General features: G+C 38.3%; 1 protein-coding gene across 1 annotated transcript; it reads left to right on the forward strand.

The window, feature by feature from the left end:
- Positions 1–20581: 20581 nt before the first annotated feature.
- LOC121457781 (olfactory receptor 469) lies at positions 20582–21526 on the forward strand. Its single transcript, XM_041666777.1, has one exon. The coding sequence runs from the start codon at positions 20582–20584 to the stop codon at positions 21524–21526; it is 945 nt and encodes a 314-aa protein (XP_041522711.1).
- Positions 21527–24889: the final 3363 nt, after the last annotated feature.

Below are 24889 nucleotides of genomic sequence, written 5' to 3' on the forward strand. Positions count from 1 at the left end.
CTTCCTGGAATTCAATGAAAATAAAGAAACAACATACTCAAACTTATGGGACACAATGAAAGCAGTCCTAAGAGGAAAGTTCATAGTACTAAGTGCCCACTTAAAGAAAACAGAGAAAGCTCACATTGGAGACTTAACAGCTCACCTGAAAGCTCAAGAAAAAAAAAAAAGAAGCAGACACACCTAGGAAGAGTAGAAGACTAGAAACAATCAAACTAAGGGCTGAAATCAACAAAATAGAAACACAGAAAACAATCCAAAGAATCAATGAAACAAAAAGCTGGTTCCTGGAGTAAATCAACAAGATTGACAAACCCCTATCCAAACTAGTCAAACGGCAGAGAGCGAATTTGCAAATTAATAAGATCAGAAATGAAAAGGGGGACATAACAACAGACACAGAGGAAATTCAGAGAATCATTAGATCTTACTACAAAAGCCTATAGGCCACAATATTGGAAAATGTAAAGGAAATGGACACTTTTTTAGATAAAAACCATATATCAAAGTTAAACCAGGACCAGGTGACAATCTAAATAGACCTGTTAGTCGCGAAGAATTAGAAGCGGTTATCAAAAACGTCCCTACCAAAAAAAGCCCAGGACCAGATGGTTTCAATGAGGAATTCTACCAGATCTTCCAAGAAGATCTAATACCTATACTCCTTAATGTATTCCACAATATAGAAACAGAAGGGTCATTACCAAATTCCTTTTATGAAGCCACAATTACTCTGATACCAAAACCACTCAAAAACTCAACCAGGAAAGAGAACTACAGGCCAATCTCACTCATGAATATCGACGCAAAAATCCTCAACAAAATACTGGCAAACCGAATCCAAGAACACATCCGAAATATTATCCATTATGATCAAGTAGGCTTCATTCCTCAGATGCAGGGGTGGTTCAACATACGAAAATCTATCAATGTAATCGAGCATATAAATAAACAGAAAGAAAAAAACCATATGATCATTTCATTAGATGCTGAAAACGCATTTGACAAAATTCAACATCCATTTATGTTAAAAGTATTGGAGAGATTAGGGATACAAGGGTCATGCCTAAATATAATAAAAGCTATATACAGCAAGCCAACAGCTAACATCAAATTAAACGGAGAGAAACTCAAAGCCATCCCACTTGACTCAGGAACACGACAAGGCTGTCCACTCTCGCCATACCTCTTCAATATAGTGCTTGAAGTTCTAGCAATAGCAATAAGACAACATAATGGGATCAAGGGGATTCGAATTGGAAAGGAAGAAGTTAAACTTTCGTTATTTGCAGATGATATGATAGTGTACATAAGCGACCCCCAAAACTCCACCAAAGAACTTTTACAGCTGATAAACAGCTTTAGTAATGTGGCAGGATACAAGATCAACTCCAAAAAATCAGTCGCCCTCTTATACACAAAGGATATGGAAGCAGAGAGGGAAATCAGAGAAGCTTCACCTTTCACGATAGCCACAAAAAGCATAAAATATCTTGGGGTAACTCTAACCAAGGAAGTGAAAGATCTATTTGACAAGAACTTTAAGGCATTGAAGAAAAAAATTGAGGAGGATACCAGAAAATGGAAGGACCTCCCTTGCTCTTAGATTGGGAGGATCAACATAGTACAAATGGCAATTCTACCAAAGGCAATTTATAGATTCAATGCAATCCCCATCAAGGTCCCATCAAAATTCTTCACAGATCTTGAGAGGACAATAATCAACTTTATATGGAAAAACAAAAACTCCAGGATACCCAAGCAATCCTATACAATAAAGGATTGTCTGGAGGCATTACCATCCCTGACTTCAAACTCTATTACAGAGCTACAGTGATGAAAACAGTGTGGTACTGGCATAAAAACAGAGAAGTCGACCAATGGAATCGTATAGAAGACCCGAATTTTAACCCACAAACCTATGAACACCTCATTTTCGATAAAGGAGCTAAAGGTATACAATGGAAGAAAGAAAGCATCTTCAACAAATGGTGCTGGCATAACTGGATGTCAACCTGTAGAAGAATGAAAATAGACCCATATCTATCACCATGCACAAAACTCAAGTCCAAATGGATTAAAGACCTCAATATCAGTCCGAACACATTAAACCTGATAGAAGAGAAAGTGGGAAGTACCCGACAACAGATGGGCACAGGAGATCGCTTCCTATGTGTAACCCCAGCAGCACAGACATTAACGGCAACATAGAATAAATGGGACCTACTAAAACTGAGAGCTTCTGTGAAGCAAAGGACACTGTCACCAAGACAAAAAGGCAACCGATTGACTGGGAGAAGATCTTCACCAGCCCCGCATCAAACAAAGGTCTGATCTCCAAAATATATAGAGAACTCAGGAAACTAGACTTTAAAATGCTAATTAACCCAATTAAAAAATGGGGCACTGAACTGAACAGAGAATTCTCAGCAGAGGAACTTCAAATGGCCAAAAGACACTTAAGGTCATGCTCAACCTCCTTAGCGATCAGGGAAATGCAAATCAAAACAACTTTGAGATATCATCTTACACCTGTCAGAATGGCTAAAATAAAAAACTCCAATGATAGCCTTTGCTGGAGAGGCTGTGGAGGAAGGGGTACCCTCATCCATTGCTGGTGGGAATGCAATCTTGTGCAACCACTTTGGAAATCATTGTTTCGGTTTCTCAGGAAATTAGGGATCAACCTACCCCTGGACCCAGCAATACTACCACTGGGAATATACCCTAGAGATGCCCTATCATATGACAAGAGCATTTGTTCAACTATGTTCATAGCAGTATTATTTGTAATAGCCAGAACCTGGAAACAACCTAGATACCCTTCAATGGAAGAACGGATGAAGAAAGTGTGGAATATATACACATTAGAGTACAACACTGCGGTAAAAAAACAATGACTTCTCGAATTTTGTATGTAAATGGATGGAAATAAAAAGCACTATAGTGAGTGAGGTAACCCAGACCCAAAAAGATGAATATGGGATGTACTCACTCATAATTGGTTTCTAGCCATAAATAAGGGTCACGGAGTCTACAATTGGTGAACCTAAAGAAGCTAAGTAAGAAGGTGAACCAAAGGAAAAACATATAGTTATCCTCTTGGCTATGGGAAGTAGACAAAATGGCCGGGGAGAAAATTGGGATCTTGGGTGTGGGGTGGGATTGGGGTAAGGGGAGATGGGGAGAGAAAAGTGAGAAGGGGAGGATGGGGGGAACTTGGGGAAAAAGGATGATTGGGATAAAGGAAGGTTGGATAGGGGAGCACGGAAGCACAATTCTTAGTTAAGGGAGCCACATTAGGGTTAGCAAGAGACTTGAACCTAGAGTGGCTCCCAGGAGCCCAAGGAGATGTCCCCAGTTAATTCCTTTGGCAGCTGAGGATAGGGAACCTGAAATGACCCTATCCTATAGCAATAATGACGAATATCTTGCATATCACCATAGAACCTTCATCTGGTGATGGATGGAGATAGAGACAGAGACCCACACTGGAGCACTGGACTGAGCTCCCAAGGTCCCAATGAGGAGGAGAAGGAGGGGAAACATGAGCAAAGAAGTCAGGACCACGAGGGGTGCACCCACCCTCTAAGACAGTGGAGCTGATCTATTGGGAGCTCACCAAGGCCAGCTGGACTGTGACTGAAAAAGCATGGGATAAAACCGGACTCTCTGAACATGGCGAACAATGAGGGCTGATGAGAAACCAAAGACAATAGCATGGGGTTTTGATCCTACTTAATGTGCTGGCTTTGTGGGTGCCTAGCCAAATTGGATGTTCACCTTCCTAGATATGGACGGAGGGGAGAGGACCTAGGACTTACCACAGGGCAGGGAACCCTGACTGCTCTTTGGACTGGATAGGGAGGGGGAGAATTGTGGGGGAGGAGGAGAAGGGTGGGAGGAAGGGGAGGGAAACGGGAGCCTGAGAGGAGGCGGAAACTTGTTTTTTTTTTTCCTTTTCTCGATTAAAAAAAAACTGCTTAAAAAATATTAGTAATAGAGGCAATAGAGCTATTTTGTGGTAATATAACAAGGAGATCAGCTCAGAATAAGTATAATTATATTTGCTGAGTAAACAAAGTGATTGCCATCTACAGTGCAATAACAGTGATCATTTCTGCTACCATTATATAAAGGATCTCAAGGAAAGAGCAGACAGTCCAGACCTCAAGACATGACCACAAATCGAATTATGAGTTTTGTTAAGACAGTGATTCCTCCATTTAAATGGTTTCCAAAGAATAAAAAAAAATCCTACCTAATCACCCCATGTGACTCAGTGGGTAGAGACTGGGTAGGTACTGAGGAAAAGGAATAACACCAGATCTGAGAGTCTCGGTTTGGCATTCTACAGCCCCGGGATTGAAATTAGGAGAGCATAGATACCAACAAGCCCTATACTACAATTGGCAGGAAACTCAGATCAGGGAAAAATATGCATAAAGACAAGTTGATCCTCAACAGCCCACAGCAGATATTATCACCTGAGGATCACCTTAGAGCTCAGTAGCTCTGAGCCTGCATCCCAAAGGTGGATTGGCATCTGCTATTCATTGCTGTGGAGCCTGGGAACTCTGATGCTTCAGCAGTGTGCTGAAATACCCACAGCTGAATTGCTGCATTGGAGTGATTAATACATAGGGCATCTTGAAAGCATGAAAATATGCCCTCCATATATTCACATCCCAGTTCTATGTCGGTAAACAAATCCCCAAAACATGTGTGAGACATTTCTGCTGTGAAACTAACACCCCAGGGGTTTATGGCCTGGCACTGTGCAAGAAACATACAGTGCAAACCTGTGTGTGGCCAGGAGAGGTCCCTGGTACCAAAGAAGGAAAGCAACCAAAGTGAAGACAGCTTTGTGGGACCTCAGAAACTTCAAAAACTCATAAATCGTAGGAAAAACAACTTCCCAGATTCAGTTGACTTTCCCTCAGCCACCAGGCACTTCATGGGCACACTCCAGCTCTTGAGAACAGAAATTGCAACAACTCTTTCTTTTTTTAAAATATTTTCATGTTAGGATTTATTTTTATTTGTGTGTGCATGTGTGTACCAGATGTGGAGGCCAGAAATGGATATTTGGATCCCCTGGGGATAGCGATACAAGCAGTTGTGGCCTGCTCATTGGGTGTTGGCTATCAAACTCTGCTATGGGACAATGGTCTTGTATTGCTTTAATAAAATGCAGTTTGGCCAGTAGCCAGGCAGAAAGTAGAGGCAGGATAACAAGAACAGGAGAATTCTGGGAAGAGGAAGGAGTCAGTCTGTAGTCATCACAGAGGAAGCCAGACACAGAGGAAGTAAGATGAGAACACCTCATTGATAAAAGGTACCAAGTAATATGGCTGGCATAGACAAGAATAATGGGCTAATTTAAGATGTAAAAATTAGTTAATAAGAAGCCTGAGATAATAAGCCAACCAGTTTATAATTAATGTAAGCCTCTGTGTATTTCTTTAGGATTAAATGACTGAGAGACTGGGCAAGACAGAAACCTCTGTCAACAAAACTCAGGTAGGTACTCTGCAGGAGAAGCACATGGTTTTTATGTTTGTGGCTTCCTTTCCTGCTTTTTAACACACTTTCAACAGTATTTATACTTCATTTTGTTTTTGAAATTTATATTTTTGTAATATTTCCCTTAAAAGAGTCATTTAATGCAATTTAAACAGTATAGGGTAATATATTTTCTTTTCTTAGCCACTCTGGTTTCCTGTCTTCCCCCACCACAACTTTTATTAGCAGTTTGACATCACCTTGTCTGTTTTTTTCTAAATAAATTGTTTTTATTTCTTTTCTTACATTTATCTAATCTGAGTTCCGATTTTAATAATGATGTCATTAATGGGAAGTATTTTTTACTTTTTTTCACTAGTGTCTTGATCTTCCCCCCCATAGGTGTCTCCATATTTCCCATATTTCTTCTCTTTTTCACCACTTTCCCTTTCTTCTTCACTTAGATCTCTCATTTATTATTTTCCCACTTACCACAAATAATTTCTTCCTTCCTAGCATGTTCTACAGTGGTTTTGTCTATTTCTGTTGTATGGTGATTTGTGTTGACTTAGCAGATTTTAATCAACTTGGAGTGTATTTCTATGTCTTCAAAGGTACAATGTTACTGTTACAATGGTTTGTTTTTTTCTCTGTGTGAGGTTCTGAACATCTAGCCACTCAGTAAGATCTTCTCAAAGATAACTACACCATAAGATATGCAAATTGGAGAGGAACCCTAGAGCATGGGCTACAACTACAGAGTGGACAAAGAAGTGAGTGATCACCCATGCAGCTGGAAACCCCATTCTCTATGCCCTCTGTACCAGGTCAAAACCCCAGGCATCTCCCCCACCTGCCTCAGCTTTTCTAGCCAGCCAGCAGGCAAGCTTCCTGGAGGTAGGCTACTCCAACAGCCCAGCCCCATCCAGTGGACCCTGTAGACTATAAGTTCCACTCTGTTCCCAAACCCTCCTATCCCCATGACCTCAGAGGAAGTCTGAAGCACAGGCTGTGACTACACAGAGCAGAACAGAGTATGGACCAAGAAAGCAGAACTAGAGAGTGAACCAAGAGAGATGGCAAGAAAGACCTCAATGGCTCCCTGAGACACAGACAGTGACCGTACAGAACAGAACAAGAACAGCCCCTAAAGACACACACATCAACTACAATGATTGGACCAAGAGACAAAGACACTGCCAGCATCAATTAGTGGAAGAGATGGGTAGGCACCAATGCAAGAATTCATTCAACAATCTAAAAAGCATCATGGTAATACCAGAGCCCAGTGGTCATACAACAGGAAGACTTGATCATCCTAAACCAGAAAAAGCAGAAGAAAGTGATTTCAAATATAACTTTACGGGAATGATGAGGAAATGAAAATTCCCCATAAAGAAATGGAGGAAAAGACAAACAAAAAAAATGGAGGAAATCAAGAGATAACTTAAAGAAATCCAGTAAAACAAAGAAAAACATTCAAACAGGTAAAGCTCACAGTTCAAACAGCTCAAGACTTGAAAATTGAAATAGAGGCAATAAAAAAAACAAAAACTGAGGGAATTCTGGAAATATAAAATCTGGATAAATGAATGAGAACTGCAGATGCCAGCATAACCAACAGAATATAAGAGATGGAAGACAGAATCTCAAGTGTGATGATACTAAAGAAGGATATCCCTCTGAAGGTACAAGAAGCTTACAGAACACCAAATAGACTGGACCAAAAAAGAAAGTCCCCTCACCATATAATAATCAAAATGCAAAACTTACAGATTAAAGAAGGAATATTAAGAGCTGCAAAGGAAAAATGCCAAGTAACATATAAAGGCGGAACTATCAGAATTACATCCAACTTCTCAATGAAAACCATGAAAGCCAGGACCTGGATAGATTGTGGCAGACACTAAGAGATCAAGGATGCAAGCCCAAACCACAAGACCCAGCAAAGCTTTCCTTTACTATCAATGGATAAATCAAGATATTCCATGACAAACTCAGATTTAAACAATACCTATCCACAAATTTATCCCTACAGAAAATACTAGAAGGAAAACTCCAACCCAAGGAAGCTAACAGCATGCACCTACAAAAACACAGTCAACAAACACCCTCACACAAGCAAACCCCAAAGAAGGAAAACACACAAAAACTACCACCTAAAAATAACAAGCATTAACAATCACTGGTCTTTAATATCTCTTAATATCAAGGAAATGATGGGAGAAATTAAAGACTTCCTAAAAATCAATGAAAATGACCACACAACGTACCCAAATTTATGGGACACAATGAAAGCACTGTTAAGAGGAAGGTTCATAGCACTAAATGTCTACATAAAGAAGCTGGAAAAATCCCACACTAGTGAATTAACAGAACATTTGAAAACTTTAGAACAAAAAGAAGCAAACTCACCCAGGAGAACTAGATGGCAGGAAATAATCAAATTGAGAGCTGAAATCAGCAAAATAGAAACAAAGAAAATAATACAAAGAATTAATGAGACAAAGAGTTGGTTCTTCAAGAAAATCAATAAAATAGACTAACCTTTATCCAAACTAACAAAAAGGCAGAGAGAGAATATCCAAATTAACAAAATCAGAAATGAAAAGAGGTGGTGTGGGACAATGATCTGCATTCTGTCAATTATATTTTAAATAAATGCTGATAGGTCAGTAGCCAGGCAGGAAGTATAGGCAGGACAACCAGACAGAAAGTAGAGGTGGGTAAATGAGAACAGGAGAATTCTGGGAAGAGGGAAGTTCTTTCTCCAGTCCTGTCCCAGCCACAGGAGAAGCAAGATGTGACTGCCCTGCTAAATAAGGTACCGAGCCACGAAGCTACCACAGATAAGAAAAAAGGGCTAATATAAGTTATAAGAGTTAATAAAAAGCCTGAGCTAATGGGCCAATCAGTTTATAACTAATGTAGATCTCTGTGTAATTTCTTTGGGACTTAATGACTATGGGAACCATGCAGGACAGAAATCTCGGTCAACAAAGAGGGACATAACAACAGACATGGAGGAAATCCTGAGAATCATTAGGTCATATTTAGAAAAACTGTACTTCACAAAATTGGAAAAATTAAAGGATTTGACAACTTTCTTAATAAATATCAATTACCAAAATAAAATCAAGACCAGAGAAGCAAATTAAATAGACCTATAACTGCTAAAGAAATAGAAATAGTCATCAGAAGTCTCCCAACCAATAAAAGCCCAGGACCAAATGGTTTCAGCACAGAATTTTACAAGATCTTCAAAGAAGAACTAATACCAATACTTTTCAAATTGTTCCACACAATAGAAACAGAAAGAACTTTGCCAAACTCTTATTATGAGTCTACAATTATCCAAACACTAAAACCACACAAAGACATTACTAAGAAAGAGAATTACAGATCAATCTCACTCATGAACATTGATGCAAAAATACTCAATAAAATACTAGCAAATTGAATCCAAGAGCACATCAGAAAAATCATCCACCATGACCAAGCAGGGTTCATTCCTGAGATTCAGGCATGGTTCAACATACAAAAATCTGTCAATGTAGTCCAAATATAAACAAACTGGAAAAATATCAGATAATCATCTCATTAGATGCTGAGAAAGCCTTCAACAAAATACAATGTCCCTTCATGATAAAGTTCGTGGAAGAGCATGGATAAAATAAACATACCTAAACATAATAAAGGCAATATACAGTGGACCAACAGCTAACATCAAACTAAATGGAGAAAAACTCACAGTGATCCTGCTGAAATCAGGAACAAGACAAGTTTGTCCACTCTATCCAAATCTAATCAATATAGTTCTTGAGGTTTTAGTCAGAGCAACAAGAGAACAAAAAGAGATCAAGAGGATATGAATTAGAAAAGAAGTCAAACTTTCACTATTTGCTGATGATATAATAGTTTACATAAGGAACTCCAAAAATTCTATCAAGGAATTTCTGCAACTCATAAACACCCTCCGTAATGTAGCAGGATACAAGATTCACTCAAAAAAATAAGTATCCCTCCTTTATACAAATGATACATGGGCTGAAAAAGAAATCAGAGAAACATCACCCTTCACAATAGCCACAATAACATGAAATATCTTGGAGTACTCTAACAAAACAAGTAGAATCCCTGTAGACAAGAATTTAAAATCTTTGAAGAAAGAAACTGAAGAAAATACCAGAAAATAGAAAGATCTCCCATGCTCTTGGGTAGGTAGAATAAACATAGTAAAAAATAGCATTGTTGCCAAAAACAGTCTACAGATTCAATGCATTGACCATCAAAATTTCAGCAAAATTCTTCACAGACCTCAAAAGAACAATATTTAGCTTCATATAGAAAACAAAACAAACCCAGGATAGTCAAAACAATCCTGTACAATAAAGGAACTACTGGAAGCATCACAATCCCTGACTTCAAACTCTACTACAGAGCTACAGTAATGGAAACAGCTTGGTATAGGCATAAAAACAGACAGGAAAACTAGTGGAACTAAATCAAAAACCTGGATATCAATCCAGATTCCTATGAACACCTGATTTTTGACAAAGAAGCAAAAATATATAAAATGGAAAAAAGAATGCATATTTAACAAATGGCACTGACATAACTGAATATCAACATGTAGAAGAATGAAAATAGATCAATATATATTGTCATGCAAAAAACACAAGTCTAAATCGATCAAAGACCTCAACATAAACCACAAGAAAAGAAAGTGAAAAGTATAATTAAACGCATTGACACAGGAGGCCATTTCCTAAATATAACATGAGTAGCACAGACACTGAGAGAAACAATTAATAAATGGGACATCCTGGTACTGAGAAGCTTCTGTAAAACAAAAGGACACAGTCAGCAAGACAAAATGGCAGCCTACAGAATGGGAAAAGATCTTCACCAACCCCACATCAGCCAGAAGGCTGATCTCTAAAATACACAAAGAACTCAAGAAATTGGTCATCAAAAGAACAACTAATCCAATTTTAAAAAATGGGTATAAACCTAAACAGAGAACTCTCAACAGATGAATCTAAAATGACTGAAAGACACTTAATGAAATGCTCAACATCCTTAGCCATTAGAGAAATGCAAATCAAAACAATTCTCAAATTCCCTTATACCTATAAGAATGGCCAAGATCAAAAGCACTGATGACAACTTATGCTGGAGAGGATTGGGGTAAAGGGAACACTTCTGCATTACTGGTGAGAGTGCAAACAGGTATAGCCCCTTTGAATATCAGTATGGCAATTTCTCAGAAAATTAGGAAACAACCTACCTCAATACCCAGCAATACCACTTTTGGATATATACCCAAAGGATGCTCAATTGTACCACAAGGATATGTGCTCAGCTATGCTTATAGCAGTGCTATTTGTCATAGCCAGAATCTGGAAACAAACAAAATGCCCTTAAACTTAAGAATGGGTAAAGAAGATGTGGGGCATTTACACAATGGGGTACTACACAGCGGGAAGAAAATGACATCTTGAAATTTGCAGGAAAATAGATGGATCAAGAAAACATCATATTGAGTGAGGTAACACAGATACAGAAAGGCAAATATACTATGTACTCACTTGTAAGTGACTTTTAGACATAAAGCAAGAAAACTAGCCTACAGCCTACAATTCACAATCCTGGAGAATCTAGACAACAAAGAGGACCCTAAGAGAGACATACATGGATCTAATCTACATTAGATGAAGAAAAAGACAAGACCTCCTGAGTAAATGGGGAATGTGGGGATAATGGAAGTGGGTAGAATAGGAGGGGGAAAGAAAGGAGGGGAGTGAAGGAAAAGATGTAGCTCAATAAAAACAATAATAAATAAATATAAAAACAAAAAATATTTATAACAATTACAAGGTCAACATATAAAGAAGATGGATACATTGTAATCCTGGAATACAAGAGACATACATCAGCAAGGAAGTGTGACTTCCCTGGGAGACCCCAATCTCCTCAATTACTAAACTCTAAGATATTGAAACATGTAGACAGAAGGCTGCTTGTCCATTGTGGCTGTCCAGACCTGAAAATATCACAGAGAAATTATATTAACACAGCATTGTTTAGTCAATAACTCAAGTGTACTCATGGCTATCTCTTATATCATAAGTTAACCCATTCCTGTTATTTTATATTTTACCAGGAAGCATATGGTTTACTGGTAAGGTTCCAAGGCATCTGTATCCTTTGGTGGCTACATGGTGTCTCACTAATTCCACCTTCTTCTCTCCTTATCTCTGCTTGGAATTCTGACTTTGCTCTATTTTGCACTGCCATAGGCTTAAAGCAGCTTCTTTATTAACAAATGATAATAAAAACATACTCACAGCATACAGAGAGAAATCCCACACCACTGTCCCATTTCTGTCTAAATAAAAAGGAAAGTTTTAACTTTAATATAGTAAAATTGCATATAACAAAACAGTTGTCAAGCAAAAATTATAGTTACAATATTTAGTCCATTTATACTCATCAAATTAAGGAAAATACGCTAGCACCTATCCTATCTTTATAAGTCTAAGTTTTATATCTAGTCTACCTTTTATAATTATAATATCTTTCTTCAACTCCATCAAAGACTCCAGAAGGATATAATATTACCTAAATAAACAAGCAGTGCATTGTAAGCAGCTTGCAAAACTCTAGAATTGACAGAGGCATCTCAATGCCTGAACAGTCACCCAAAGTTTTTCTGTAACATTGTAGCATTTATCAGTCACAGTCCAGCTGGCCTTGGTGAGCTCCCCGTAGATCAGCTCCACTGTCTCAGTGGGTGGATGCACGCCTCGTGGTCCCGAATTCTTTGCTCATGTTCTCCCTCCTTCTGCTCCTCATTGGGACCTTGGGAGCTCAGTCCAGTGCTCCAGTATGGGTCTCTGTCTCTGTCTCCATCCATCACCAGATGAAGGTTCTATGATGATATGCAAGATATTCGTCAGTATTGCTCTAGGATAGGGTCATTTCAGGTTCCCAATCCTCAGCTGCCCAAGGAACTAACTGGGAACCTCATCTTGGGCACTAGGGAGCCCCTCTAGGGTCAAGTCTCTTGCCCACCCTAAACTGGCTCCCTTAACTAAGAATTGTGGTTCCGTGCTCCCCTATCCACCTTTCCTTTATCCCAATTCTCCTGTTTCCCAGGTCCCCCCTCCTTTCCTTCTACCTTTTCTCTCCCCATCTCCCTTTACCCCCATCCCACCCCATCCCCAAGATCCCATTTTCTCCCCGGAAATTTGGTCTACTTCCCTTAGCCAAGAGGACAATTATATGTTTTTCCTTGGGTTCACCTTCTTACTTAGCTTCTTTAGGTTCACCTCTTGTAGACTCCGTGGTCCTTATTTATGTCAGCCAGCAGTTCTTAAGCCGTCATGGATGTTAGACCATTTGGGCCATTGTATCAGGGAGTTTTGTTTTATTAAATCATATTAGCTGGTTAAGAATTCACAGCTTTTTATCTTCTGTGGAAACAAAAGCAAAACCTCTTTTCCAAAGTAACATATCCTTAGGCCCAAATTTTGAAGTCAAGATGCCATCAAAGTATATATGTTGGTTTAGCTTAGCAGCCTATACAATGGAATGTTTCTCTGTACTTAGCTCATTAACAGTCAAAAAATTTAAAGAAAACATAATAATATCCATAATCCAGACTCTCTGTATATTTTATACCTACATGACTTATTTTTCTTACTCTATTACTTTTTCTACAAGTTTAATATTTATTTTATTATCTTTACTCCTTTAATCTATGACTGTACTCTTTTATATTACATTTACTGTCTCTTTACTCTTTCTCTCCCAAGCCTACATACATTTATTTAACACTCTGACCCAGTTAGACATCTTTTTTATCTGAATGTGTCTTTATTGTGTATCTGTAATATTTTTCTGACCAGGAGTGCTTTTAAAATGGTAAGCAGCTTGATCACAGCAGCCCTGGATGCTGGCTCTGCCTCTCTCAGGCTTTCAATGTGGCAGAGGTAGTTCACCAGCTCTGGGACTGCTGGGTAGGAACCGTCCTCACCACCTCAACTCTGGGTAGCACCGTGTAACATATAAACCCTTTTTATTTGAGTAAAAGCTAAATCTGCCATGCAGCACGGTATGTGGCCTGGAAATATCTCTGTGTATGGTGGCAGGAATCCTGCCTGTGTACTCCTAGCAGACTCTATTCTGTCACCTACCCAGGTCGGGGTGGGGGGCACTGAGCTACAAGCATGGTCTCGGTTATTTTCCTCCCAACCCTGAGTAGGCACACAAGCATCCAGACCTTTAGTGGGTGGCAGGCATCAACTCCAAATGTTCATTGGGCACCATTCTGTATATAGAAGGCTGCTTGTTTGTTCCCAGCTGCCCAATCCCAAAATCATCACATAGAAACTATATATTGCTTGGCCAATAGCTTAAGTGTATGTCTAGCTAGCTCTTACATCTTAAATAAATCCATTCCTATTATTTTATATTTTACAAAGTGGTTCATCATTTACTGGCAAGGCTCCAGGGCATCTGTCTTTTTTGGCAACTACATGGTGTTTCTCTGACTTTGCCTTCTTTTCTCCTCTGTCTCTGCTTGGAATTCCCACCATGCTCTGTTCTGTGCTGCCATAGGCTCAAAGCAACTTTTTTTATTAATCAGTGGTAATAAAACATATTCACAGCATACAGAGGGGAATACCATATAAGAAATATAAAATAATGAAGACTTAATTTTAAAAGTTTACATATAAAAAGCTGATTAATAATTTGAATTGAGGAGTATACAAAGAAACAAATGAATTCAACCTTATACCTGGAGAGAAAATTCAAAACTCAGCAACAGAAGAAAAAGTTAGAAAAAAATTGAATGAGAACATAAGCAGTACAGATGAGAAAGTTACCAACATGACAGAAAACTTAAGCAAAGAAACTGAGATCTAAAAAAAAAGAAAAGAAATGCTGGAAGTAAAAGGCCAGTGAATCAAAAGTAAAATTTGTTAGAAAGCATCAAAAATCAACTCAATGGAGCAGAGGAAAGAGTATCAAAAATCAATATATTCAGACACCAGTTAGGAAAACATTAATATAATCACAGGAACTATGGCATACAGTCAAGAGAATGATCCTAAGAATTCATAAGTAGGAGTAGCTGAGATAAAGAATAAACAAACAGAGAATCAATTCAATAAAATGATATAGACAATTCCCCCAGAATCAAGAGAAAGAAATTGCCGTCTAAATATATGAGGGGTTTAGAGCTCTAAATAGCATGAATATACCAGAAATTCTCCACAACACACAACAGTAACAATATCAAAAACTCACAGGAAAAATATATATAAGCTGTAATGAAAAACCATGAATTCAAACACAAAGGCCAACATATCAGAATGGCATCATAGCCTTCATCAGTAACTCTGGAAGCCAGGAAAACAATATTGCAAGCCCCAAAAGAAAATAGCTGTCATCCTCCTGAATATTAACCTTCAGCAAGCGATGAAAGGAGACAGAGACAGAGACCCACATTGGAGCACAGACCTGAAATCTCAAGGTCCAAATCAGGAGCAGAAGGAGAGAGAGCATAGCAAGGAACTCAGGACCGCGAGGGGTGCACCCACACACTGAGACAATGGGGATGTTCTACTGGGAACTCACCAAGACCAGCTGGCCTGGGTCTGGAAAAGCCTGGGATAAAACCGGACTCTCTGAACATAGCGACAATGAGGACTACTGCGAACTCAAGAACAATGGCAATGGATTTTTGATCCTACTGCTTTGTGGGAGCCTAGGCAGTTTGGATGCTCAACTTACTAGACCTGGATGGAGGTGGGGGTTCCTTGGACTTCCCACAGGACAGGGAACCCTGATTGCTTTTCGGGCTGAGGGGGGGGGGGGTCTTAATTGGGGGAGGGGGAGGGAAATGGGAGGCGGTGGCAGGGAAGAGACAGAAATCTTTAATAATTAAATAAATTTAAAAAAAAAGAAAATAGCTGTCAACCATGGTTATAATAAGCAGGAAAACTTCCTTTTAATACTGGTGGAAGAATAAGGACATTTCAAAACAATCATAAAATAAGGCAGCTTATATTTATGTAATAATAACACATACATTTGATTATAGCATCTTGTATTATTGGATGATATTTCCAAAACTTTCTGTTTTCATTAAAAAATAAATTGTTGCATATTGAGGTAGATTGTTTCCTAATTTTCTGAGAAATTGCCACACTGATTTCCAAAGTGGATGTACCAGTTTGACTCTCACCAGCAATGGAGGAGTCTTCCCTATACTTCACAACCTTTCCAGCATAAGTTGTCATCAGTGCTTTTGATCTTGGCCATTCTTACAGCTGTAAGATGGAATCCCAGAGTTGTTTTGATTTGCATTTCTCTGATGGCTAAGGATGTTGAACATTTCCTTAAGTGTCTTTCTGTCATTTTAGATTCATCTGTTGAGAGTTCTCTGTTTAGATCTGTACCTCATTTTTATTGGATTATTTGTTCTTTTGATGACTATTTCTTAAGTTCTTTGTATATTTTGGAGATCAGCCTTTTTTCTGATGTGGAGTTGGTGAATATCTTTTCCCATTCTGTAGGCTGCCATTTTGTCTTGTTGACCATATAAGACAAGATCTCCTGAATAAATCGGGAGCATTGGGATTGTGGGAGAGGGTAGAAGGGGAGGAGTGAAGAAGGGAAGGGAGCAGAGAAAATATATAGCTCAGTAAAAACAATTTAAAAGAAATTTCTACTATACCCTTCAAATATACCCTTCGAAATGGGTATATTATATACAGTCCAACAAATAATGGAAATTAAATTTTCTTGGTGATCTTGGTGTTTTAGATTCTGGCATTATATTTGGTACGTAAGAGTATCTCTCTTTACATTTTCAGTTCCTTAATGAACTAATTTTGGAGCACTTTTGCATAAACTTTTTGTTCTACTGCCTCTAATGGGGTTTCTGTGAATGTTTCTGACTTAGCTTTCAGTCATCCTCTTTGTTTTTTTCTTGCTGAGATTCAGTAGTTACTGGATGTTTTTAATGATAGTCTTTTATCAGCAATGTGTCTTCTAAATATTGTCTGTCATTATGTGTTTTTTTTCTTTTGACAGCTACATCTTTTCCACATATTTTAATGAAATTTGTATAATTATGTAGATTAGTATATAGTAGACCCAAGATAAGAAATGACCTCATAGAGATAATGTGATTGACAGTAAATTGTATAAATCACTAATACTATAACATAATAGAACAATGTATATAGTAGACTATCAATTTTGTTAAAATATCAAGTTCATAGATTTATATAAAAATAATGAAAATGCATCTTCTAACTCCTCCATTCAATGTTTTGTAAGCAGTACCTCTTACAACACTTGGAATTATAGCATATCAAACATAAAAACTAAATTATAAACGTTTTTCATGGCCTATGGGTCTCTGCATGGTTTACCATGGCCTCATTTTTTAATCTCTTGAATTTCCTAGAATCTTTGCATTTGCTGTTTTTATGTCTAACAACCTTTTCTCCTGGGCTTGCATTAGTGGGTCCTTTGCCATTCTCCCACAGATATCATATGGCTGCATTTGGATTGTCTCATTAGGCTGGTAAGCTGGCACTGTAGCCACCCTCCAGCCATCATGTGAACCCACTGGCTTGTGTCTCTTCCACACCACGCTTACCATGCTCTGGGTTTATTTAATGTTTAAGATTTATTTATTTTATCTTTATGTATGTGTATGTGTTTGTTTGTGTGTATATGTTTGTGTGTGCTGGCTAGATTTATATCTTACTTGACACAAGCTAAAATCACCTGAGAGAAAGGGACCTCAATTGAGAAAGTGCCTCCAGAAGATCAGGCTGTAGCAAAGCCATTAGAGTATTTCCTTAATCAGTGATTGATGGGGGAGGATGCAGACTATCTAGGTGGTGCTTTCGTTGAACCGGTGGTCCTGGGTTCTATAAGAAAGCAGACTGAGAAAGCCATGGGGAGGGATCCAGTAATCAGCACCCCTTCATGCCCTCTGCATCAGCTCCTGCCTCCAGCTTTCTGCCTTGTTTGCACTCCAGTCCTGACTTCCTTCAAGATGGACAATGTGGAAGTGTGGATCCCCAGTAAACTGTTTCCTCCCAAGCTTGCTTTCTTGTCATGATGTTTCATTACAGCAAAAGAAATCTGAAGACACATGTATGTATGGGTTGGTTCCCACAGAAGCCAGAAGAGGGCATAGAATCCCCTGAAGTTGGAGTTAAAGACTGCTGGGAGCTGCCTGAAGTGGGTGTCGCTGCTGAAATTCCATTCCTCGACAAAAGGAGCAAGTGTCTAAACCGCTGGCCCATCTCTTCATCCTGGCATGTTCTGTGTTTATAAAGTTGGTTTATTCTAACTCTTTTTTCACTTAAGTCTGAAATCCATGAAAAAATATTTTACTCATTAGCTTCAGTATTTAATATAAATTGAAAGTACTTATAAAAATTATGTGTGTGTTTTAAATAGTTATGTTTATTTCCTCCCTGCACTTCAACAATATAATGTGCATTATGTACTGTAAACATTTATTTGTAAAATGAAGAGGTGCTGGATGTAATGTTGCCTATTTATATTTTCAATTTTGTGTTCTTTTTTAATTAATAAATTTCATAATTTGACGATTTCAAACATGAATATAATGAACTATGGTTACTCATCCCTCAACATAATTTATTCCGCCCAATCCTTGCCAGGGTTTATTCTTCCTGACAAATACCTTTCCCATTTTATACGTTTTTGTTTTGCTTAGTGTCACATAGGGCTATCTATGTGACCCTAAGTTTGGAACCCATCAGAAATTGGTGGGGTAACTTGAAATAGCAAAGTAAACTTAAGACCAATATTTAGGAATGGCACAATATGTTGTATTTCACCTACTGTAATCATTAAATAAAAGTGTGCATTGCATACTTTACAATAGACATTTCAGGATGGACAGAATCCTCGAAAATTAGATGTGTTCATATGAACTGAACTCAATATTCACTTGAGGCTGTGATCATGCTCCCTGTTGGGTTTGAATTTACTTCTGAATTTCTGGGATCTTCAGAGACCTATCCTCAGCCAAACATTATAAAAGATAGCATGGCTGTCATGTAATAATAACTGTAAGATGAAAGAATTCTTTTTTTCAAGAGGTAAGATTTGAGCTTTTGTGATCAAATCTTGCTTGTTTCCATTTATCCCTGAAGAGAACTATTCCTTCAAATGGTATCAGCATCTAAAAGCCTTCCTTTCACAGTAGTACAGATAAAACAAACAGTTAGGGAGAAAACAATTTCAGCTGGGATAAATTAAATTTCCATTGTAGAGTGTGCATGACCAGTTTACAACCCCTAAGACCAGAAACTGCATGATGTCTAACTATGTAAATTTATCACCCTGCAGTAAGCCTAAACTAGTGGATAATTACAAAGTACTTGGAATTACCTTTAGGAAATTTCTTTTAGAAAAACTTGCTTCATTTATTAATTATACAGATACTCTAGCATCCCAGACACCAAACATTTTGGGCAAAGAGTAGGAAATAAAGCCAAATTGTGGCGGAGTGGGAGTGGGGTGGCAAGAATGAGATTCAATTTGGTCTCTAGATGAGTGAGCCTGAGTATGCTTTTTAATTTTTTAAGATTCGTTTTTTATTTTATGTATTTATGTGAGTCCTGTGCGCATGTATGTGCAACCATATGGGTGCCTTGTGCCAACAGAGGCCAAAGGAGGGCCCTGGAACCCCTAGAACTGGAGTTACAGGCAGTGCTGAGACATGTAGTGTGGGTGTGGGAAGTGAACCCAGGTCCTCTGCAAAAACAACAATGTCTTAACCACTGAGCCGTCTCTCCAGCACCACTTCTTAACTTAACAGGATGGAAGTTTTGTTATCTGCATACCACGTTAAAAATCATATTTAATTCTACCACACTTCAATTGAAACATTGTTACAGTAGGAGAGATTTTAGTGTGTTTAAATAAAACTTGATAATTTTATTTGAGGTATTAGTCACGTGATATTTAAGATGATTTCAGAAAGCTATAGCTGAATTGGAATTATTGAAGCATTTTTAAAGTTTAAATAGTGACTTGACTTGTAGCTTTCACTTCCTTTCTAGATTTTCCTTGTTCTATAAAAAATATCTGACTTCTCAGTTTAAAATTTATTCTAAGAGAGTCTTGTTTAACCCACAGGCATTGTGAACTAGACAGCAAAGGTGGCACCCTGGGCTTTTGCATCAGAAAGCTGAAGAATCCAACACTGTTAACCAGCATCACTGTCACTAGTATTCACTTAGCTGCTACGATGATTTCGTTTATCATACATGATTATTTCATTTATCATACATGAGTTTCAGCTTGCCTGTATCTGATATCCCAAATCCAACCTACATCCTGTGTTAACTGATGTGAGTAACTTAACATTTTTAACCTTAGTTTCCTTGTCTATGAAACAGAAACAGTGAAAGTACTTAATATTATCCCCTGGAAATTAAAATATAGCTATACGTGAATTTTAACTTCTAGGCTGGTGATTTAGTAAGCATTTAGGAAGCATGACTGCTTCCTCTAATCTTTATCACATAACCCTAAATTTAAAAGTTGTAATCATTTTGTTATATTTATGATTCCTTTTAAAAACCTTATCTTCAAAGTCCTTTGAACACATTTAACAACATCTAAGTATATGTAATATTATATATTTTATATAAATACCACTTAAGGAAATATTTTCTTCAAAGTTGAATCTACAGAGCATACTTGAAGCAAATTATCTGTTGTTGTTGTTGTTGTTGTTGTTAAAAAAATTTTTGAAATATGAGAAGGTTCATTGGAAATAAATATATGAATTCTAAAACTGTGACATAAAATAAAAGTTAAATTTAAAAAGTTAGTTTAAATTTTCATTCAATGTGTTTTCCTGAAATTTTTCTTAAATGACATATCTGTTTATAATAGTATTCATATATGAGTTGATGAAAGTGATGCTACATATTTATAAATCCTTTCCTGGAATGTCACCATCACAGCCTTTTTCTGGCAGTAGCTACATCATCCCATGGCTTTCCTGGAGGATGGGAACCACACTGCAGTGACAGAGTTCATTTTATTGGGCCTGACAGATGACCCAGTCCTTAGAGTCGTCCTCTTCACCATCATCCTGTGCATCTACCTGGTGACCGTGTCTGGGAACCTCAGCACCATCCTCCTCATCAGAGTCTCTTCCCAGCTCCATCACCCCATGTACTTTTTTCTCAGTCACTTGGCTTCTACCGACATAGGCTACTCATCTTCTGTCACCCCCAATATGCTTGTCGGCTTCCTGGTGGAGCAAAACCCAATCTCCTTCCTTGGGTGTACCATCCAGCTTGGCTCAGGTGCTTTCTTTGGAACACTTGAATGTTTCCTTCTGGCTACCATGGCTTATGATCGCTTTGTAGCAATCTGTAATCCACTGCTTTATTCAACCAAAATGTCCACACGAGTCTGTGTCCAGTTGCTTGTAGGATCTTATATAGGGAGTTTCCTTAATGCTTCCTCTTTTATTCTTTCCTTCTTTTCTCTTCTCTTTTGTGGACCAAATAGAGTCAATCACTTTTTCTGCGATTTGGCTCCTTTGATAGAGCTCTCCTGTTCTAGTGGCAATGTCCCCATAGTTCCTGCCTCATTCTGTTCTGCCTTTGTCATTATAGTCACAGTGTTTGTTATAGCCGTCTCCTACACCTACATCCTCATCACCATCCTGAAGATGCGCTCCACTGAGGGCCGCCAGAAGGCCTTCTCCACCTGCACCTCCCACCTCACTGCTGTCACACTGTTCTATGGAACCATCACCTTCATCTATGTGATGCCCAAGTCCAGCTACTCCACAGACCAGAACAAGGTGGTATCTGTGTTCTACATGGTGGTGATCCCCATGCTGAACCCCCTCATTTACAGCCTCAGAAATAATGAAATTAAGTGTGCTCTGAAGAGACAGCTTGGTAGGAAAATATTCTCTTAAGTGATGTCTGTTATATTATAAGATTTAATACAGTAATAACATCCTACTGATACAACAATGGAAAAAACAAAATGCATGTGGCTGAAATGTATCTCCTGGTATATATAATTAGCCACTTGAAAACTTTTTATAACTGTGAGGGTGGATGTTCATATATTAAGTAATAAATCATATTTTCATAGTGTTACATGTAATATATTTAAATAAACCTATGATTAATAAAAGAACTATTTTTATAAAAAATAATTTTCTGAAAATTATTTTTTATTTTCAGTTATTTGTTTTCAAAAGTAGCTATCTGCTATAAATTACTATCATGGAACAAGCAAATGATTAAGGTCTCTGGATTTTCAATAGTAACTCCTTCTGCAATGTGCGTGGTAAGAATAGTCATTTCTGGGGATACATTTCAAGAGAAAATGACAAATAAATTTCCTGGAGTTATTTTCAGATTTATAAGTGTTGCTCCTGTATCCTGGACTTGTTCTTCCTGGAGTACTAGTAACTGCTCCTAAGGGGTTTTGTGAACTCGTAACATTCTATTCTGGGTCCCTGGTCTCTGGATTGGGGTAAGAATTAGGCTTCTCTTGAAAAGAAAGGATGCAAGATCCCTGATTAACCCACTCTCCTAATAATCTTTCATTGCCCATTGTGGTGCTAGAAATGAAACCCAGTGCCTGGTTCTTGGTTACTAAGGTCTGTATCACTCAACCATCTCTCCAGCTCCTCCTGAGAGTCTTAATTTATCTAAGTTCACTAAGGACCACCACTGTGTTTACCATTCTCCATTCTCCCTTTTACCTCCAGCTTGACCTTCTCTAATAAGGGGCTCTGGGACGCAATCCTTTTATAGATTAGAAGCATGAGCGTAATTTATTTATCTTTCTTCTCTGCACTCCTACATTTGGTTATAAATTTTTGCATGTTTGGGGCCAAGATTTGTTTATTTCTCTCTGTCTTCGTTGACAATGCCTTTGCCTCAGCCCCACGTCTTTCACAGTCAATTTCTCATAAGCAGTTCCAGTGAAAGGGTTAACTTTAGCTGTCAGCTTGATCAGAGTGTGACACCAGGTGTTTGGTCAGACACTAGCCCAAATGTACCTTTGATGCTATTTTTTGAGACATGCTTGACATTTAAACTGATAGTTGTAAAAAGAAAATTCCTAATATCAATGGCTCTTGTCTAATCATTTAAAGGCCTTTAAAGAAAGCCTGAGGTCCTCCAAAGAGGACCTCTTGGAACGCTTGACCTCTAGACTACAGTTTCAACTCTTGCCAGTATTTTCAAGCTGTTTGTATACTTAACAGACTGTGTGCTTTGCATATATATAATTTGAGAAAGTTTATATATATATACATATATAACACCCTTATATGTATAGTTAAAATGAAAGCATGGATATAAAATGTATAATAAATATTGAAATAAATATATTAGCAATAGTAAATATAGGTGCATAAATGTAAATATCAAAGTAGTTGTATATATATATATATATATATATATATATATATATATGTATTCTGTTCCAGGGAAAGCTTAATAAATACAATCCCTGATGAATTTTCCTATCTTTCCATCTTCCAAATCATGTTGCAAATTACCACCATAACCACATATACAAACAAATTACTTTCTTCATAAAAACTTCAAAAGATTCTAGTCTCTAACCAGAAAAGGGCCCATGAGACTTGGGGTAAGTGAGTCTTTAAGGAAGTGGTATGGTAAAGAACTAACTGGTAAGAAAAATATTGGGGCCCAAAGGATACAATGGGGTGGGGGTCATAATGAATATAAGAGGACAGAGAAATAAGCAATATGAAATATGTATCAAAACCTGTTACCTTGTTAATATGATTTTTTAAATAAAAATAAAATATTTTTAAAGACCTTAGATGTGGTCTTTTCCCCTCTTCTCTCTCATGGTGTTTTCTTTCCTTTCAAAATTTTGAGCATGCCCACTCTCTTCTGCCTCAAGAGTATCTCACAGTCCCACTTGCATAGCATGCTCCTCCCTTCACCGGTGCAGCAACTATTAAGTGTTGTAGACACCAATCCATCCCTTGTTAATCCACTTCCAAAAAGCCTTACTGGAACTCAAAGGCTAAGATCACCACCATACCCCCCGCCACAGAGAGAGAGAGAGAGAGAGAGAGAGAGAGAGAGAGAGAGAGAGAGAGAGAGAGAACGCTGTGTATTTGTTTTTTAGGCCACTGGAAATTAGATAGTTAGGGTTTGATTTTCACCTGTGACTAATGGAAGCTTATTATAGATGGATCAACTGGTGTACCAAAGCCTAATTTTACTTGGGTCATAGAACATAGTAAACTGAAATGCAAGTTGATATGAATGGAACAAAATACCGAATAAACTAATGGGTAAATGAATGACAAAGCTTCACCTTACTTGAACTGTTGGTGCCACTGGGTTCTTAGCCTTAGTTTGACAGAAGCTGTAACTGAGGCACACACGGCAAATATTAGGATCACAAACACAACTGTGAAACTGTGAGTTCCTGTTTTGAAATTAGAATGTTTATTAGATCGTGTTAAGATAGTCAACTTTTAAGTTTTTAAACTCGAAGTACCATTGTGACATTTTCTAACAAAACATTGTTTTGAGATTCTTTTTGTCCTATATATTCCACTCCTCGCTACTTCTGTTGCCTCTTGTAGCCCCAGCCACTGATTCTTTTCCTCTTTTGTGCCCCATCTGTATAGTTCTGCCTGACTCTCCTTCATCTCCTAAGCAGAGCCGCTTAAGATTATCTCACCACTAGGGGGCTCTGTTACAAAGTTCTTTCTAGAGTTCTGTTTCTTTTTTTTTTTAACTTTTTTTTTATTGAGAAAAGAAAAAAAAAAAACAAATTTCCTCCTCCTCCCAGCCTCCCATTTCCCTCCCCCTCCTCCCACCCTTCTCCCCCTCCCCCTACTCCTCTCCCCCTCCCTCTCCAGCACAAAGAGCAGTCAGATTTCCCTGCCCTGTGGTAAGTCCTAGGTCCTCCCCACTCCGTGCATTTCTAGGAAGGTGAACATCCAAACTGGCTAGGCTCCCACAAAGCCAGCACATTACGTAGGTTCAAAACCCCGTGCCATTGTCCTTAGGTTCTCATCAGCCCTCATTGTTCGCCATGCTCAGAGAGTCCAGTTTTATCCCATGCTTTTTCAGTCACAGTTCAGCTGGCCTTGGTGAGCTCCCAATAGATCAGCTCCACTGTCTCAGTGGGTGGGTGCTCCCCTCGTGGTCCCGACTTCTTTGCTCATGTTCTCCCTCCTTCTGCTCCTCATTGGGACCTTGGGAGCTCAGTCCAGTGCTCCAGTGTGGGTCTCTGTCTCTGTCTCCATCCATCACCAGATGAAGGT

Source organism: Microtus oregoni, unplaced genomic scaffold (genome assembly GCF_018167655.1).
Source record: "Microtus oregoni isolate MIOR12 unplaced genomic scaffold, Mior012 000016F_ref0000370, whole genome shotgun sequence".
In the NCBI taxonomy this organism is placed as follows: Eukaryota; Metazoa; Chordata; class Mammalia; order Rodentia; family Cricetidae; genus Microtus; species Microtus oregoni.

What these genes read in the sequence shown, in the direction of transcription:
- LOC121457781 (XM_041666777.1), top strand. Translation starts at nt 20,582, where the DNA reads ATGGCTTTCCTGGAGGATGGGAACCACACTGCAGTGACAGAGTTCATT.